Source organism: Mus pahari, chromosome 1 (genome assembly GCF_900095145.1).
Source record: "Mus pahari chromosome 1, PAHARI_EIJ_v1.1, whole genome shotgun sequence".
NCBI classification, from domain to species: Eukaryota; Metazoa; Chordata; class Mammalia; order Rodentia; family Muridae; genus Mus; species Mus pahari.
Window position 1 is genome coordinate 24,098,495 of NC_034590.1, and position 20,245 is coordinate 24,118,739.

General features: G+C 39.1%; 1 protein-coding gene across 1 annotated transcript in view; it reads left to right on the forward strand.

Annotated features, from left to right (window-relative positions):
• The window catches only part of Slc17a6 (solute carrier family 17 member 6), a 47,986-nt gene that overhangs the window by 12,274 nt on the left and 15,467 nt on the right, over positions 1–20,245 (forward strand). The window contains exons 4-6 of the mRNA XM_021199227.1: positions 10,327–10,441; positions 11,509–11,596; positions 14,657–14,743. Of these exons, the coding sequence (XP_021054886.1) occupies positions 10,327–10,441; positions 11,509–11,596; positions 14,657–14,743 (290 nt within the window). The remainder of the gene's footprint in view (positions 1–10,326; positions 10,442–11,508; positions 11,597–14,656; positions 14,744–20,245) is intronic.

Genomic DNA, 20,245 nt, shown 5'->3' on the forward strand with positions numbered 1-20,245 from the left:
AATTCTCAAAAATCAGTAAGGTTTTAGAAAAGACAAAGAACATCGGGGGGGGGGCATGTGTGCATTTGTGTTCGCATGTACACCTCGAAAGTGAAAAACAATAGAAATTAGTTCTTCACTTGAAAAAAATCCAGAGGATTCATTTGGTCTGTGATATTTGAGCTAAGGAAACAACAAGGGAATTAAATTTAAATCATTTTCATCATTTATTATTTTGAAAAACAACTTCAATAAGCAAATGCCAGTCATTTATGTCATAGTTTCTCATTTTGGTTGAAAAACTAGAAGCTATATGTTTCTAATACTTTTGTAGAGCAAAGAAAAGAATACATCATACATTAGTTGTAAAATTTTATTTTATTTTGTCCCCACTCTGATTTCTCATCTTTATCAGACTCATGGTCACACAAGTGTGGGTTCCTGTGTTAGAAATTAGTTATCTGCTATCTGCAATCAAAAAGAAGTTTAAAACACATTAAATGTCTGTCTACTTTAGATTCATCTCACTATTTTGTATTATTAAGCAGAGAACATTCTTTAGTTCATTGCTGAAATGTGTACCTTATTGGAAGCTTCTATTTATAGCTTAGACATTCCAGTATATATATATATATATATATATATATATATATATATATATATGACAGTAACATAAATATATTTTTACAATGCTATGGAGAATGGGTTTTAGAATTCCAAAAAATAACTAAATTGACAAACACTCATTTTGGGTAAATTTTCTCACTTTAAAAAATATTTTTAATATGAAGTAGAATATTTCTTTTCCTGCTTATTCCTCACCTTTACAGATTTAAAACCTGACCTTAAATTAAATTTCTTTACTAAAAAGGTATGGCCTAGCAAAACAAAAAGGAGAATTAAGGTATTTTATAAAAATCCAAATCCAGAGATTAATTTTGTAAATATATAGTTCACTAGTCAAATTACCTTAGAACTCTACTATATCACAAATTCATTAAAATGTTCTCATATCAACCACCTTATTTTCATGTTATTATATACATGGATCTATGGGAAAGTATTGATAGTACATCTTAGAGAAATTTTAAAACACCAGGAGTGTGAAAGTCAGTATATAAGCACCACAAATCCACACCTAAGCCTGAGGGTACTCAGCAGTTATATCACTTCATGTATACAATGAAGAAGGAAAGAGAGTTCTCAGTCCTCATAGTGTATAACCAAATATAAATAAGAAGCTATATTTTAGGAACCTGGGGGAGGGAGGAGAGCCTTAGAAGTTGGAAGCACTTACTGTGCCTGCAGAGGGCCCGGCTTTGGTTCCCGGCACCCAATGTGAGCCCATCAAGATGGCCTGTAATTCCAACTTGAGGAGATCTGACAAGCTTTTCTGCCTCTAAGGGCTCCTGCACACATGCCATGTGCACAGATCCCTGTGGACACATACACTTGAAAATGATACATCAATCTGTCTTTAAAAACAATCCAGCTTTTAGCCAAAAGCAAGCTGAGGGGAAGTCAGCCCCTCTGAGTAGAAGCACAATAGATTAAGAGACTAATGGATCTCAGTCAATCCACTGTTACTTAATGGGAGATAGTGGTCCCGCTACATTTGTTCCATGCACTTTAATCTTCTAGAACCTCAGTATGACATGAAACCACTGTGCATCTACAGTCATAAAAAGGACATTATCTAGTGGTGTAGCATTGTTATGGAGAAAACAGGTGGAGGAATGATAATTCTCTGAACACTCTAGCTGTGGTTAAGGCACTTCTACGCTAATGATGGTATTCAGAACTATTCACTGTGATGCAAGCATGGTGCATAGCCTATTCATTCCATCTTCACGGTACTCTAACGGAGTTTTTATTCTCATAAACTTTTTTTTATTGGATATTTTCTTTATTTACATTTCATATGTTATCCCCTCTCCTAGTTTCCCTCCCTCACAGAAACACCCTATCACATCCTTCCTCCCCCTGCTTCTATGAGTCTTTCTCCACCCACCCACCCACTCCCACCTCCCTGCCCTCGATTCCCCCATACTTGGGCATCTATGGAGCCTTCATAGGAGGAAGGACCTCTCCTCCCATTGATGCATGACAAGGCCATGCTCTGCTACAAATACAGTTGGAGTCATGTGTATTTCCTGGTTGATGGCTTAGTCCCTGGGAGTTCTGTGTATGTGTATGTGTGTGTGGGGGGGTTCTGGTTAGTTGATATTGTTATTCTTTCTATGGGATTGCAAACCCCTTTAACTCCTTCAGTCATTTCTCTAATTCCTCTATTAGGGACCCCATGTTCAGTCCAATGTTTGGCTGCAAACATCTGCCTCTGTATTTGTCAGGCTCTGGCAGAGCCTCTCAGGAGACAGCCATATCAGGTTCTTTTTAGCAAGCACTTCTTGGCATCCACAATAGTGTCTGGGTTTAGTAACTGGATATGGGATGAATCTCCAGGTGGGACAGTTTCTGGGTGGCCTTTCTTTCAGTCTCTGTTCAACACTTTATTTACATATTTGCTCCTGTAAGTATTTTGTTTTCCTTCTAAGAAGGACCAGAGTATTCACACTTTGGTCTTCCTTCTTATTGACCTTCATGTGGTCTGTGAATTGTATCCTGGTTATTTGGAGCTTCTGGACTAATATCCACTTATCAATGAGTGCATACCATGTGTGCTCTTTTGCGATTCAGTTATCTCACTCAGGATGATATTTTCTAATTTTGACCACTTGCCTAAGAATTTCATGAATTCATCATTTTTAATAGCTGAGTAGTACTCCATTGTGTAAATGTACCACATTTTCTGTATCCATTCCTCTGTTGAACGACATCTAAGTTCTTTTCCAGCTCCTAGATATTATAAATAAGGCTGCTATGAACATAGCGGAGCATGTATCCTTATTACATGTTGGAGTATCTTCTGGGTATATGTCCAGGAGTGTTATAGCTGTATCCTCAGGTAGTACTCTGTCCAGTTTTCTGAGGAACTGCCAAACTGATTTCCAGTGTGGTTGTACCAGCTTGCAATCACACCAACAATGGAGGAGTGTTCCTCTTTCTCCACATCCTTGCCAGCATCTGCTGTCACCTGGGTTTTTCATCAGTGCTATTCTGACTGGTGTGAGGTGGAATCTCAGTATTGGTTTGATTTGCATTTCCCTGATGACTAAGGATATTGAACATTTCTTTAGGTGCATCTCAGACATTCGATATTCCTCAGTTAAAAATTCTTTGTTTAGCTCTGTACCCCATTTTTAATAGGGTTATTTGGTTCTGTAGAGTCTAACTTTTTGAGTTCTCTGTATATATTAGATATTAGCCCTCGACTGGATGTAGGATTGGTAAGGATCTTTTCCCAATCTGTTGGTTGCCTTTCTGTCCTATTGACAGTGACCTTGGCCTTACAGAAGCTTTGCAATTTTATGAGGTCCCATTTGTTGATTATTGATCTTAGAGCATAAGCTATTGGTGTTCTGTTCAGGAAATTTTCCCTTGTACCCATGTGTTCAAGGCTCTTCCCCACTTTCTTTTCTATTAGTTTTAGTGTATCTGGTTTTATGAGAAGGTCCTTGATCCACTTGGACTTAAGCTTTATATAAGGAGATAAGAATGGGTTGATTTGCATTTTTCTACATGCTGACCATCAGTTGAACCATCTCCATTTGTTGAAAATGCTGTCTGTTTTCCACTGGGTGGTTTTAGCTCCTTTGTCAAAGATCAAGTGACCATAGGTGTGTAGGTTCATTTCTGGGTCTTCAGTTCCATTCCATTGATCTTCCTGCCTGTCCCTGTACCAATACCAATACCATGCAGTTTTAACATTGAAATTTACAGATGGAAAAGGTGAGACCTAGAAGTGTAAGTTATGATCACTCACCTAAAGTCATCCCCCGGAGGCAAGAAGCTTGTATATGAATTATCTCTCTGTCACTACCAAATTTATGTTCTTCTAAAAGAGATATGTTTTTATTTGTACGTGTGGTTGTAAGCACACTCATGCCTACATAGGTTAGAAATGCAATCAGATCCCCAGAAACTGGAGTTTTAATGCTTGTGAGCACCAAGATAGATGCTGGGTACTGAACTCACGTCCTCTTGAAAAATATCACGTGCTCTTTACCACTTGTAGACCACTGGGTTGTTTCTCCAAGTCCTTTCTTAATTGGTATAATGTCAGGTTGTATAAATGCCCTTAAACAAAACGGGCTTGCTGTTTAACCATTCTGACCAGCAGCATAAGCAAAATTGTGTTGAAAAATTTGATTCTTGATCATCTTTTGCTTTATGTTAATTTTGCATCTGGAAGACAGTTCAGCTTATAAAATGAATGCCGCATGCACCAGGAAAGACCTGTGTTTGATTCTCAGAGCCCATGCAAAAATTCTAGGTATAGCATAGCCTACATGTTGAGTTCTGGGCTGTTTCTGCCTCATGAAACATGATGACTCCTGCATCAAGGACATCCAAATTTATTCTCTGGCCTCCATAACAACATACACCTGCACACACAGGGACTCACAGGCATACAAACACACACAAACATGACATCTTTCACTGCAGCGTGTGCTTCTGTTTTCCCTTGCTTCTGCCCTCTGTGAAGAAAGAAAGCCCTGTACCGAAGATCTTCCACTATATGACTGCCTTTATGTGATGACTCGGGTAATCCCATACATTGCTAAACCAGTCCATCTCAGGACAGAGCAAGCAGGATCACTGGGGTTGTGAGAAATACAATTCTCAGTTCCACATATTTCCACAGAGTCTGGAACTCTGAGCCTCAGAATCTATTATAGCCAGCCTTTCATTCATCATTATCCTTGGTGTAGTATAGACTCCACATTGCTAACCTGCTTTGTGGTTTGTAACTTCCTTTCCCACTCAGCTCTATAGCTGCCATTTCTTTATTGACATGTAGACCTGCTTGGCAACATTATTTGCTCCCCCTGATAATGACTTCAAGATGCTCTTAGAACTATTGCAGGGATAGGTTCTCCTTGTGTGTGTGGTAGGAGATAGGGTGGGGTGTAGGTGGGTGTGGAGTGGGGGGTTGGGGTATGTGGGGGAGTAAGCTACTCTCTCATCCTCATTCCCCACCACCTGCTACCATCTATCTTTCAATATGGCTGTTGTTTTTCAAAGGTTTTACTCATTTCTCTGCTGCTTCTGGCATTTTTCATATTAGTGCATTGTTGCTGCTCTTATGATACAACTGAGTTTAGTGCTAGGCTATCTGAATTCTACAGCCAGACCCAGTGAGCATAAGTTATCATTCTCAGTTTTCTGCCTTTATTAGCTTGGGAGCTTTTGAGGCTCCCTGTGAGGCACCATTTGGGCAAGAATGGTAGTAGTAGCAGATTTCTTAAAAAAAAAAATAATTTGCAATTTGATTATTTGCAGAGAAGTGTACCATGGCGCACATGTGAAAAATCAGAGCACAACTTATGAAATTCAGTTCTGTCTTTCCACCATGGGTCTCTCAGGAGTGAAAGTCAGGTCCTCACATGTACAGCCTTAACCCTCTGAACCATCTCTACGGCCTAGTAGTAGCTTTTTAATGCCATTGCAATTGTGACCATCTACAGCTCATTCCCACATGCGCTTCAATAGTTGTTTGGCTCATATTGATGGATACATTTTTGTATAGCAGACACCTGTCTTTCATTAACAACCCTAGAAGCTGTGTCAGCACACTGATGCGAAGCTTGCCTTGCACAAGTGAACAGTCCTTAAGTGCTTAGGTTGTGTTCAGCACCCTTCTGATTGTGGATAATGAACCATAGATCTACACAACTGAGCCTGTTAACATTCCTGTTTTGAATACAGTGAATGATATGCAGGACTTTGCACAAGCTGGTTTAGATCTCTTGTTGACAATGGTAAAGGACACTTTAGAACCCAGGTCATGTAGATTTGGGTTGAAGCCAAAATCATTCTTAAATATGGCCTGGTGCTGTTCTTTTTATTTTACTCACTGTATATTTCCTTTATAATTCATTAAATTATGGTTGCTGAGAGATACATGTTAATTTCACAAGCACATGATCATTGCTATGGCTCTTCATATAAGCACCCACTGTGCTTTGATACTGTTCAGCATGCCTTCTACTCTCTGCCTTCTCTTGTCTGTGGCTCCTCTTCTTCAGAATGTTTTTCTTTTTTTATGCTGTCAACTCTTCTGTACATTTATTTTTATTTCTTCATAGGTCTTTGAGAATTTTGTACAGTGTACTTAGATTGTATTTATCCATTCCCTCAAACTCCCTCCCAAATCCATTACACATCCAGCTTTGTGGGGTTTTTTTTTTTTTTTTTTTTCACTCCAACCTATTGAGTCCAACTTGTGTTTCTGTCCATATACCCATGTATATGTGGCCTTCCACTGGACTGTGGCCAACATACCAGGGGCCACATCTTTAGAGAAAACTAGCTCTCTCTCTCTCCAGCAGCTACCAAATGACAGTAGCTCCTCAGTTAAGGGAGGGGATCCATGGCCAATCCCACCCCCATGCTGGAATCTTGTCTACCTTGAATTTGCACAGATCTTGTGAATGTTGTCACACTTGCAATGAGTTCATATGTACAATTGCCTTGCTGTTTTTGAAAAGAATAGTTTCCTTGTAGTCACCTACTACAGCACATCTTTAAAATATTTGTTTTCATATAGTCGAAAACCTGGATTGGTTGGTTGGTTGCTTCTCCATGTCTGCTTTGCTTCTCTTAATTTTCCTGCAAGCGACATGATTTTGATTTTCTTTATGGCTCAGTAATATTCCACTATGTAAAGACCATATTTTTCCACATTCCTTTTGTTTATGAGCAGGTAGACTGATTCTGAATCTTGGCTATTTTGAATAGTTATGATACGTGTTTGCAGATGTCACTTTTGTGTTCTACAATCATTTCCTGCAGGCTGGGAGTGGTATAAGGTTCAATTCTTGTGATAGGCAAGAACTCAGAAGCCAGGTTATCAGCTTACCTATCCTAGAGTTATTAAGTGATAGAGAAAGAATATTACAAACATTATGTACCATATGTATGCCAGCCTTAATTCCTTTTCCCCACTATCAGTGGGTTTGGCCATTTCCTTCTGTGAAATGTAAATCTGATCATTTTTTACCTACTGGGCCATAAATCTCCTGCCATTTAAGTTTAGTAAACTGTACACCCATCTTACCTTAATCATCACAAGGTGATTAAGCCTCTGTATATTCATCCCAAGCTATATCATTTTGTGATGTGACAGACAGCCTTGAGCACATCCCAAGCCTCAACCCTATCCATGTTCTTCAAGCCTCTTTATTCATCATCTCTTCTGTTTTTCTTGGTTCTCTAATACCCTACATTACATGGTCAGTCATCTTCAACAATGCCTGTTTTTCTGGTCCAGCTATGTGTCCAATAGGGACATTTCAGTTAAAGATGGACTACATACTGTTAGATTTTTGTCAACTAGATATTTAGCCATTCTTCATCTGTGCAGATGTGTTCTGTGTTTGTAGGATGATATTGACAAATCACACAGTTCCCAGATGGCATCTACTAATCCAGGCACCACACAATTCATGCATAATGCTTGAGGTACAGTAGTCCATATTGCAACCACTTCAAATTTTGAACAATTGTGGTTCATTTCTTCCTTTTAGAATTTCTTTTACCTTTAATGTATTCATCTCTAAGACATGGCTCAAAAGCCTTTCTGTGAAAGCTTGGCTTTCTGGTCAACCTCAGTCAGCTGTTCTGTCCATTTGTATTTTTATTAGGCTTTGGAAAAATGCTGCTTCAGGACTTCTTGTTTTGTCTCTTTTCCTTTCCTGGTGTACTATGGGACATCCCCGTGCTTTTTTGAATACTGGTAATATCCTAATAACAGAAGAGCAAGGGTCTAGGTTCAGATCTCAGCTCTGTTACTTGCTGTTTTCTTGACTAGTCTTTCTAAAGTGGTTTCCTTATTTGTCAACCAAGAAGATGAAAAGAAAGTCTAACTCAGCCAGATCATTTCTTGGATGATCAGCTGAGTTCAAGTGGTGTAATAAGTGCTCTGAAAATCTTCCTTCCCTATCTGAGCACAGTATGCCAGCCTCACAAAGGTTTGAAGTCAGTGTTCACAGGTGAACTATGATTAGAAAAGTTTATCAGTCTGGTTGGTATAGCAAGAGAAAGCATAAAGGCTTTCCGCACAGGGTAAGAAATATGAAGAACAGCAGAATAAATCCTTTCCAGTTGCCTGGCTTGGAGTCCCATAGGACACTAGATCTTTGCTTGTTGTAGGAGACCTGTCCACAATGCCTCTGTGCTGTGAACTTTGTGTGTTCATTTATGCCTTGATGTGAAAACTCAAAACATATGAAGAAACTGGGGCAGTGTAATACTCTCCATAGTTTAGCCAAGATTTCTCAGTCCTAACATGTAAATTCCTTTATGTTATTAAATGTTCACTTGATATTTAAAATAGCTCTTGTATATTTTATTGAAATATGTACATATTACTTACAATATTCCTTAGTAAAACATAAAACTTTGGATGGAAAAGAAAAAAGAATCCTGCTGCTTTGAAATTTAGTTTCTCTGGTGCTCATTTGTATAACAATTGTCTAAAATGAAATAAGATTATTTCACTTACTTTCAAACTTTAGGCAAAGTTCTATAGACTTCATTCCTATCAGTTAGAATAAAGTCAATGTGTTTTCAAAAGCAATGGTAATGCTTACAATGACAGTTGGAGAATTAATAACTTAGAAGCATTCAGAAATTGTCACACAGTGGACTCTGCAGTAAAGTACACAGGCAAGGGTCATGTTTTTATGTATGGTATGTGTCAATTAATACTTGTGCTGATGGGGCCTTTAGTGGTTGTGAAGTTACAGCCAGTGAGGTCTGCACATGATTTCCCTCAAATAAGCCTTATTTGTAATTAATTAGCTATGATTGTGGTTGTGGTCGGTGCTCAACAAACAGTGCATCTCTGATTTCACTGTGGGGCTGATTTTGTCCCCTAAGTGATAGTTGGTAATTGCTGTAGGCATTTTCTGTTGGGGTTGAGAGGTAGAATGCCATTGGTATCTGTTAGGTAAAGTTAAGGATGGAACTAAAAACATTTCATGAGCATGCCAGCACTCTACAAATGAGGATTATCCCTACCAAATGCTGGTGGTTCAGCAACCGAAACTCAAAGGAATGAAACATGTAAAACTTCACCCCTTTTCATCTAATTTAATGATGGCACCATCCTAAAAACTCTTTCTAACAGAAAGAACCTCATGGCAGGAAGATACATTCCTAAAAGGTAAATTTAATCCAAACTACTCCCACAATAACTATGAGAAGACACATGTGTTAGACAAACCAGATAACATGATTCCTCCCCCTTGAATCTTAGCATACCATATCATCTCTGACTTCAAATGGAACATGTCCACTCAGCAGCCATGTCAGAGCAAAGAGGGGACTCAGTGTTTCTATGAGGTGGATCAGACTGTCTCCAGTCTGGAAGAAAGAGAGGCAGATCTGGCTGCTGACTTTTCAAGAAAATTATCTGTCCCAATCTTTGACTGACATGAAGAAAGCTTCTCTTTTTCAGCCCTTCGTGAACTTATTTATTAAATTTCAGTAGCAGGTTAATAATCATTATGTGCCATTCAGAAATTCAAGGTGTTAACTGTGATATTTAATACATCTCTGGAAAAATTGAAACATCTATGATGCACCCAATCCCAACTGAACTGAAAGGTCAAAGTACAACTTAGTAATACTCTGGGTTGGATCCTTGGGAATGATCTGTTCCTAAAATAGAACACTCTGCAAGGGATTGGTTCTGTCATTTTCACTGAGGATGTGTTTTATTCATTAGTACAAAAATTATGGAAGTTTTCAAAACTGATTAAATTAAATCAGAATTTTACTTGCAAAAATAAATCTGTAACATTTTTCTCCCAATTATTACTTCTTTCTTAAGTTGTTGTGGATATATGATACTGTGGGTATACTTCAGGCAAAATCTGTCCGCCTTTGTATCCCACAATGAAGAACAAAAAGGGAATTAACATTGGTACACTCAGTAAGAAAAATATCTTCTGTGAGATCGTCTGTGGAATGTCTGGAAAATTGAAAGGTGATTGCTTTTGGCCCACCCTTTTGTTTCTTGCACATCAAATAATATATAACTTTTAGGTAATTCAAGGATACATTTATTATAGTTAGATGATTCATATGTGAATTGTTTTATTCTAATAGGAGGAGAATATCTACTTTGAAACTGGTTTTTCTTAACCACCTAAATTGACCTGAGGAGGTTTGAGTGGTCTGAGTCACGTTGACTCACATTTTCCCATCTCTGTCTTCCAGGGTCTTTGGGGCTGCGATACTGCTCACCTCTACCCTCAACATGCTGATCCCATCCGCAGCCAGAGTGCACTATGGATGTGTCATCTTTGTTAGGATATTGCAAGGGCTTGTGGAGGTAAGAACTACAGGGTGGCATCAAGTCAAGTTTGTGTGCAACTGAAAGCTGTATGTTATTTGTTTTTATGGATAAGTAGATATTAACTGTACTGCATAATGTTAAAATTGAAAATGAAGCATTGGAAATTACAAGGTGGTCAATGTACTTGGTACTCAAACTCAGGGCTCCATGCATGCACGCTAGGCAAGCAAGTGTTCTCATACCACTGAGTTACATCCTTTGGACATGAATATATTTTTCAAAAGACTAATCTTTAAATCATTTTTCATTTATACATAGATGTGTATTTCTGCATGTGTGTATGTACATGTATATGAGTGCAGGTACCAAAGGAGACCAGGGGCATTGAATCCTCTGGAGTTGGAGTTATAGACGAATTGTAGATAGGTGAAGAGAACCAAACTTGGATTCAACTTAACTGCTAAGTCATCTCTCCATCCCTCTTGAGAGGTTTACCCTAAGTCTCTTTTTTCTTTAACACACTGCAATGTTTGGCATATTCTTAGCCATGTGGTTGTACAATTGGATCTTGATGTAATATCTAGAAGACTTTGAAAGACTGCCCTTTAAAACCCCAATTTTGCCGATGAACAGTCCTTTCTCCACATGAAGTGTGACAGAAATAGACAAATAATTTGAATATTAAAAACACTGAGCACATTCTTTCTTCCAACATGGAAAACAATATTCTAGAATCAGAATTATAGAGAGGGCTAGTCATTTTTAATGTCAACTTCTAGATGGTTGAACTCCTATTTAGAGTCCTTGTATTTGGGAATCAAACAATGCAGTGACCTACACACACTTGTCCAAATTTCACAGTGTTCAGACTCAGAAGTAAACTGATTGTCAGCCTTACCTTTCTCTTTAACAAGAAGAAAATTAGGATGCGAGAGACCCCTGATTGGTGGGAGCATCTGAAGGAACTGTGTGTGGAGTTTTTCAAATGGGATTCCATGGGTTCAGTAAGAGCCATCAGATTAGAAACAGGCTCAGTGGAGGGGATGTGCTAACTTCCTTGTGGCTCTGCATCCTAAGTACCTGTGCCTCTTTTCCAACCACAGGGTGTCACCTATCCAGCCTGTCATGGGATATGGAGCAAGTGGGCCCCTCCTTTGGAGAGGAGTAGGTTGGCTACGACCTCCTTTTGTGGTGAGCATTGTGCTGCTGCGATGTTGTGGGCAAATGGTTAGGGAAGACACGGGTAGTAACTCAAAGTTTGATAAATGCATTTACCAAGGATCTGGTTTTGGACCACTATTTTAATTTTCATTGACATCTTTAAACCAGCTTTTCTTTATGTTTTGTATTATTTTGGGAGTTGAACCATCCTCAATTATGTTAACTGGTGGTTTTATCTTTACTTGTTTATTTTTTATTTTTGAGATAGCTATGTAACATGGACTAGCCTGAAACTCTGTATGCACATCAGACTGGCCTAGAGCTCACAGAGATATTCCTGCCTCTGCCTCCTGAGTACTGATATTAAATGCATGCAGTACCATGACTGCCAACTTTAATTTTTTTTTTTTTTGATTCCCAAATAGTTAGGCAAGAAAAGTCCCATTCCTAACTCATAACAAGAGATAATACATATTCACTTTAAAATACGAAACTGGTGTAAAAGTCCACCAATAACAAATTATCAGCAATGTTATTATCTATAGATGTTGAATTTGTAGACGTACCAAAGGCTTTAAATATTTCAGTTTTTGTCTCCAAATCTGAGATACTGGTTTCACAATAATTTTTGATACACTTTAAAATGAAAGTAGAAAGTGCCATGCAAAGGTAAAACATGCCTTTCTAAAAACAATTCAGTTATTTCCTTACATTTTTAATAGAAACGTTTAGGCAATCATTTATTTTTTTAATTTTTATTAGATATTTTCTTTACTTACATTTCAAATGTTATCCCCTTTCCTGTTTTCCCTTGAAAACCCACTACCCCATTCCCCTCCTCCTGCTTCTATGAGGGTGTTCCCCCACCCATCCACCCACTTGCACTTCCCATCCTGGCATTCCCCTCTACTGGGGCAGAGAGCTTTCACAGGACCAAGGGCCTCTCCCCCCACTGATGTCCAACAAGGGCATCCTCTGCTACATATATGGCTGGAACCATAGGTCTCTCCACGTGTACTCTTTGGTTGGTGGCTTAGTCCCTAGGAGCTCTGGGGTGTCTGTTTGGTTGATATTGTTGTTTGAAACCCCTTCAAATCCTTCAATCCTTTCTCTAACTCCTCCACTGGGGACCCTGTGCTCAGTCTAATGGTTGGCTTCCAGCATGCACCTTTGTATTTGTCAGGCTCTGGCAGAGCCTCTTAGGAAACATCTATATCAGGCTCCTGTAATCAAGCACTTGTTGGCATCCACTGTAGTGTCTGGATTTGGTAACTGTATATGGGATGGGTCCCCAGGTGGGGCAGTCTCTGGATGGCCTCTTCTTCAGTCTCTGCTTTAAACCTTGTCTCTGTATCTCCTCCAGGGGACATTTTGTTCCCCCTTCTAAGAAGGACTGAAATATCCACACTTTGGTCTTTCTTCTTCTTGAGCTTCATGTGGTCTGGGAATTGTATTTTGCTTATTCCAAGCTTTTGTGCTAATATCCACGTATCAGTGAGTACCTACCATGAAGACCCTGAAATGAATCCATACATCTATGGTCACTTGATCTTTGACAAAGGCGCTAAAACCATCCAGTGGGAAAAAAAGACAGCATTTTTTTTTTTTTGAGACAGGGTTTCTCTGTGTAGCCTTGGCTGTCCTGGAACTCACTTTGTAGACCAGGCTGGCCTCGAACTCAGAAATCCGCCTGCCTCTGTGCTGGGATTAAAAGCGTGCGCCACCACGCCCGGCTGCAGCATTTTCAACAAATGGTGCTGGTTCAACTAAAGATTGGCATGTAGAAGAATGCAAATTGATTCATTCTCTTCTCCTTGTACAAAGCACAAGTCCAAGTGGATCCAGGACCTCCACATAAATCCAGATACACTGAAACCAATAGAAGAGAAAGTGGGGAAGCGCCTCGAACACATGGGCACAGGGGAAATTTTCCTGAAAAGAACACTAATGGCTTATGTTCTAAGATCAAGATTGACAAATGGGATCTCATAAAATTGCAAACCCTTCTATTTTCTTATTTTTATCTCATCTATTTGCATGTTTGTCTGCATGTATGTTAGTACATTATCTGAGTGCCCAGTGCCCTCTGTATTAGTCATGGTTCTCTAGGGTCACAGAACTTATGGAATGTCTCTATATACTATAGGAAATTATTAGAATGACTTACAGTTTGCAATCTAACTTGCTAAACAATGAGCAATTATGAATGGGAAGTCCAAGAACCTAGTAGTTGCTCAGTCCCATGAGGCTAGGTGTCTCAGCTTGCCTTCTGTATAAGCTGGAATCCTGAAGAAGTAGGCTCCAACAGATGTGCTGGCAAGTAAGTACAAGCAGAAGCAGCAGCAGAAGAAGCCTTCCTTCTATTGTCCTTATGAAGGCCTCCAGTACAAAGTGTTCCCCAGATTAATGGTGTGTACCCCCAAACCTGGATCTAAGTTGTTCTTTACTTAGAACTTGCTCTGTCCCAGGCTGGCCTTGAACTCAGAAATCTGCTTGCCTCTGTCTCCTGGGATTAAAGGTGTCAACCATGTTGCCCGGGCCTAAACTTTTCATGGCCACTATGCCTCAAGATCTGGGTCAAAATCATGTGTCTTCCAGCCTCAAGATCTGGATCACAGGTGTGCCCTCTATCCCTGAATTGTAGTTCATTCCAGAAATAGTCATGTTGACAACTTGGAATATCCATAAGAACCTTGAAAGCCAGAAAAGAGCATCAAACCCTTGGAACTGGATTTATGGATGGTTACGAGCTACTATGCATGTTCTGAGAATAGAAGAGGTGTCCTCTGCAAGAGCAGTAATTGCTCTTGCATCTCTGCAGCCCACACCCTTGCTACAGTTCTTCAGATCTCTGTTATGTCCTGCATCCTAGGTTTGACTCTAGGTATGGTCCTGTGGTTTTCTGTAAGGATGTAGGGTGAACATGTGTTTGATGGAGTGGGGTGTGTGTGTGTGTGTGTGTGTGTGTGTGTGTGTGTGTGTGTGTGTGTGCAGCTGTTGCATATATTTGTGTGAGCCAATCCTAGAGCATCCAAGGAAAACCCCACTATTGCTTTCATTTACTTTCCTCTTTCATTCCTCCCCATCCAGGTTCCTATGCTGGAGCAGTTATTGCAATGCCCTTAGCTGGTATCCTTGTGCAGTACACTGGATGGTCATCAGTATTTTATGTGTATGGTATGTCACATTTACTTACAATAGAATTATGCGTAGGCTAAGATAAATATGGTAGCATACAACACAATTATTTACTTACTTTCTGATCTTTAAAAAATCCTTTCTATTCTGAAATTAATATTCCTTCATTGCTATTTCTTGCCTTAAAGAGGAATATGTTGTTTATAGAGACTTTGCAATACTGTATTGATATGCTTCTGACAGTGAGGAGAATACAGGGCTTCTGATTAAAAGCTGCTGGGGATTAAAAAGCTAGCTCCAACTAACCTCACTTTTCTGCTACTGATTCCTGACCATTTTCCTGACTTTACCTCTTCAAACTGAGTGGGTGTGGGGGGCAGGAGGGTGGTTGCCCCGCTAATTCATCTGTCAGTTTTGATACAGTATCAATAATAACCAGTCACAGAAGCAGAAGCAGAGATTAAAGTCCACCCAGCTCTCCCACGGAAATAAAGATGAAATCCTACTGCAAATATGCTAATAAGAAGCTGAATGCTTTCCAGATTGCCCTGGAGGTTCCCTTTTCAAGGTGTCTAATATCATCTTTGGGTGTGGGCACAAGCATCTGGAGGATTAGATTCAGCACATGGTGCTATATCTGGCTGCCTCTGAGTTTGGCCACATTCGTTTGTTCTTACTTTGAAATATTCTTAAAATGACAAGTGCGTTTTCCTAGAGAATACTGACAAATACTGCTTTATAACAAGGGTTCCTTTAAGTAGTGAAGAGCCCATTAACAGATTTTTGGATCAGTGAATGTTCTACACTTTAACCATACATGTTTTTTTTGCATATCGGTGTCTCTCTATCTATGCCTCTGTGTCTCTCTTTCTCTTTGTTTGAGTGTGAATGCATTACATGCATGCCATGGTGCATGTATAGAGGGCAGAGGACAACTTGCAGAAGTCAGTTCTCTCTTTCCACCACCTGGGTTCTAAGAACATAACTCAGATTTCATAGAAAGTACCCTTACCTGCTGAGCCATCTCAGAGGATCCCTAGAGAGGGTTTTGAAAATCAGATTTTAAACCCTGTTTCTCCAATCAGTTTTTACAAGAGTCTGTGGTTCTACACAGACTGTAGCATGGCTTAGTTGCTACCCTGATTTTTGGCTTAGTTTACTACTTTCCTGAAGATTTGATGGAACTCTTACACTCATATATACATTGCAAGCATTATTTGTTTCTAGAAAACGAAAGAAAGAAAGATAGGGCATGGAGTTGGGAGGGAGAAAAGGTGGGAATGATCTGGAAGGAGTTGGGGGAGTAGAAACGATGATCAGAAAATGTAAGAAAAAAATTTATTTTCAATAGGAATATATTTTTAAAAGAAAAAGTGTGATAATTTAAATAAGTCATTATGTCTTCTTGAATCTCATTTCATACTTATCACTTAACCTGAATCAATGGATATGCAGTAGATATTTGAAAAAAACATACAAAGCATGTTTGCTTGCTGTTTACAACAAAAATTGGATCTTGAATAGCATATTCAGTTTTTGTTTTAAAAATTAATGTGGTGAAATTTGAAAAGTAGACTAAATGGAAGAAGGTAAAATTTACAAAACACCAGGTGGGCATAGCGCCCGGCACATGTATTTAGTTCATGAAAGCAATGGGCAGAGTGGTACAGGATATGTTTGATGAGTTCAGCTAGTGAGCATGATGAACAGATAGAGGGATGAGAGGCACTCTGCTAATCTTCACCAAGTTACAGAATTCTCTGTTAACAGATGCTCAGAGTGACCCCACTGCTCTGTGTGATATAAACATCTCTCTTATACCTACATTTTTTTTGTTTGCCAAGAACTTATGGATCAATTACTTTCCTTTTTTAAATAGAAATTTTCTTTATTTACGTTTCAAATGTTATCCTTTTTCCTGGTTTCCCCTCTGAAAACCCTCTATTCCATCCCCCACTCCGGCTCACCAACCTACTCACGTCTGCTTTCCTGTCCTGGCATTCCACTATACAGGGCACCGAGCCTTCACAGGACCAAGGGCCTCTCCTCCCAATGATGTTCAACAAGGCCATCCTCTGCTACATATGCGGCTGGAGCCATGGGTTCCACCTTGTGTATACTCTTTGGTTGGTGGTTTAGTCCCTTGGTGCTCTGGGTGTACTGGTTGGTTCATATTGCTGTTCATCCTATGGGGCTGCAAACCCCTTCAGCTCCTTGGGTCCTTTCTCGAGTTCTTCCATTGAGGACCCTGTGCTAAGCCCAATGGTTGGCTGAGAGAATCCACCTCTGTATTTTTCAGGCACTGGCAGAGCCTCTCAGGAGACAGCTATATCAGGCTCCTCTCAGAAATCACTTGTTGGCATGCACAGTAGAGTCTAGGTTTGGTAACTATATATGGGATAGATCCCGAGGTGGGGCAGTCTCTGGATGGCCTTTTTTTTTTTTTTTTTTTTTCAGTCTGTGCTCCACACTTTATCTCTATCTCCTCCCATGGGTATTTTGTTTCCCCTTCCAAGGACTGAAGTATATACACTTTGGTCTTTCTTCTTCTTGCGCTTCATGTGGTCTGTGAATTGTATCTTGGTATTGCTAGCTTCTGGGTTAATACCTGCTTATCAGTGAGTGCATACCTTGGTGTTCTTTTGTGATTGGGTAACCTCACTCAGGATGAAATTTTCTAGTACCATGCATTTGCCTAAGAATTCACTGTTTTTAATAGCTGAGTAGTATTCCTCATTTAATTGTGTACATGTACCACATTATCTGTAACCATTCTTCCGATCAGGGACATCTGGGTTCTTTCCAGCTTCTGGCTATTATAAGTAAGGCTGTTATGAACATAGTGGAACATGTGTCCTTAGTACATGTTGAAGCATCTTCTGGGTATATGCCCAGGAGTGATACAGCTGGGTCCTCAGGTAGTCTACGTTCAATTTTCTGAGGAACTGCCAAGTCGATTTCCAGAGTATTTGTATCATCTTGCAATCACAACAGCAATGGAGGGGTGTTCCTCTTTTTTCTACATCCTTGTCAGCATCTGCTGTCACTTGAATTTCTGACCTTAGCCATTCTGACTGGTGTGAGGTGGAATCTCAGGGTTGTTTTGATTTGTCTTTCTCTGATGACTAAGGATGTTTAAAATTTCTTTAGGACCTTCTCGGAATTCGATATCCCTCAGTTGAGAATTCTTTAGATTGCTCTGTACCCATTTTTAGTAGGGTTATTTGGTTCTGTAGAGTCTAACTTCTTGAGTTCTCTGTATATATTGGATATTAGCTCTCTGTGAGATGTAGGATTGGTAAAGATCTTTCCCCAATCTGCTGGTTGCCGTTTTGTCCTATTGACAGTGTCCTTTGCCTTACAGAAGCTTTGCAGTTTTATGAGGTCCCACTTGTCAATTCTTGATCTTAGAGCATAAGCTATTGGTATTCTGTTCAGGAAATGTTCCCCTGGGCCCATGTGTTTGAGGCTCTTCCCCATTTCTTTTCTATTAGTTTCAGTGTATCTGGTTTTATGTGGGGGTCCTTGATCTACTTGGACTTAAGCTTTATACAAGGAGAAGAGAATGGATCGATTTGCATTGTTTACATGCTACATGCCTGTTGCACCAGCACCATTTGTTGAAAATGCTATCTTTTTTCCACTGGATGGTTTTAGTTCCCTTGTCAAAGATCAAGTGACCATAGGTGGGTGGGTTCGTTTCTGGTTGTTCAATTCTATTCCATTGATCTACCTACCTGTCAATGTGCCAACACCATATAGTTTTTATCACTATTGCTCTATAGTATAGCTTGAGGTCAGGGATGGTGATTCCCCCAGAATTTCTTTTATTGTTGCAAAGATTTTTCACTATCTGGAGCTTTTTGCTATTCCAAATGAAATTGAGAATTGCTCTTTCTAACTCTATAAAGAATTGAGTTGGAATTTTGATGGGGATTTCATTGAATCTGTAGATTGCTTTTGGCAAGATGGTCATTTTTACTATATTAATCCTGCCAATCCATTAGCATAGGAGATCTTTCCATCTTCTGAGATCTTTGATTTCTTTCTTCAGAGATTTGAAGTACTTATTATACATAATCTTTCACTTCCTTATTTAGAGTCACACCAAGGTATTTTACATTATTTTTGACTATTATGAAGGGTGTTGTTTCCCTAATTTCTTTCTCATCCTGTTTATCCTTTGTGTAGAGGAAGACCACTCATTTGTTTGAGTTAATTTTATATCCAGCCCCTTTCTGAAGTTGTTTATCAGGATTAGAGGTTCTCTGGTGGAATTTTGGGGTCACTTAAGTATACCATTATATCATCTGATAATAGTTATATTTGACTTCTTCCTTTCCATTTTGTATCCCTTTGATCTCCTTTTCTTGTCTAATTGCTCAGACGAGAACTTCAAGTACTATATTAAAAAGGTAGGGAGAGAATGGGTAGCATTGTCTAGTACCTGATTTTAGTGAAATTGCTTCAAGTTTCTCTCCATTTAGTTTGGTGTTGGCTACTGGTTTCCTGTATATTGATTGCTTTTACTATGGTTAGATATGGGACTTGAATTTCTGATCTTTCTAAAACTTTTATCATGAAGGGGTGTTGGATTTTGTGAAATGATTTCTCAGCATCTGATCAAATGATCATGTGTGTTTTTTTCTTTGAGTTTGTTTATTTAGTGGTTTACCTTGATGGACTTCCATATATTGAACCATCCCTGAGTCCCTGGGATGAAACCTACTTGATTGTGGTGAATGATCATTTTGATTTTTTCTTGGATTCACTTTGCCATAATTTTATTGAATATTCTTGCATTGATATTCATAAGGGACATTTGTCTGAAGTTCTCTTTCTTTGTTGTGTCATTGTGTGGTTTCGTATCAGAGTAATTTTGTCTTCATAGACGGTATTGGATAGTGTTCCTTCTGTTTCCATTTTGTTGAAGAGTTTGAAAAGTATTAATATTAGATCTTCTTTGAAGGACTGATAGAACTCTGCACTAGACCCATCTGGTCCTGTGCTTTTTTTTTTTTTTTTTTGGTTGGGAGACTAGTAATGACTGCTTCTATTTCTTTATGACTTGTGGGACTGTTTAGGTCATTTATTTGGTCCTGATTTAACTTTCATACTGGGTATCTGTCTAGAAAATTGTCCATTTCATCCAGAAATTTTCTAGTTTTGTTGAGTATAGGCTTTTGTAGTAGGATCTGATGGTTTTTTTAATTTCCTCCCTTTCTGTTGTTATATCTCCCTTTTTATTTCTGATTTTGTTGATTTGGATATGGTCTCTGTGCCCTCTGGTTAGTCTAGCTGAGGGTTTATCTATCTTGTTGATTTCTTCAAAGAACCGGCTGGCTCCTCATTTGTTTGACTCTTTGTATAGTTCTTTTTGTTTCTACTTGGTTGATTTTAGTCCTGAGTTTGATTATTTCCTGCAGTCTACTCCTCTTGGGTGTATTTTCTTTCTTTCTTTCTTTCTTTCTTTCTTTCTTTCTTTCTTTCTTTCTTTCTTTCTTTCTTTCTTTCTTTCTTTCTTTCTCTTCTTCTTCTTCT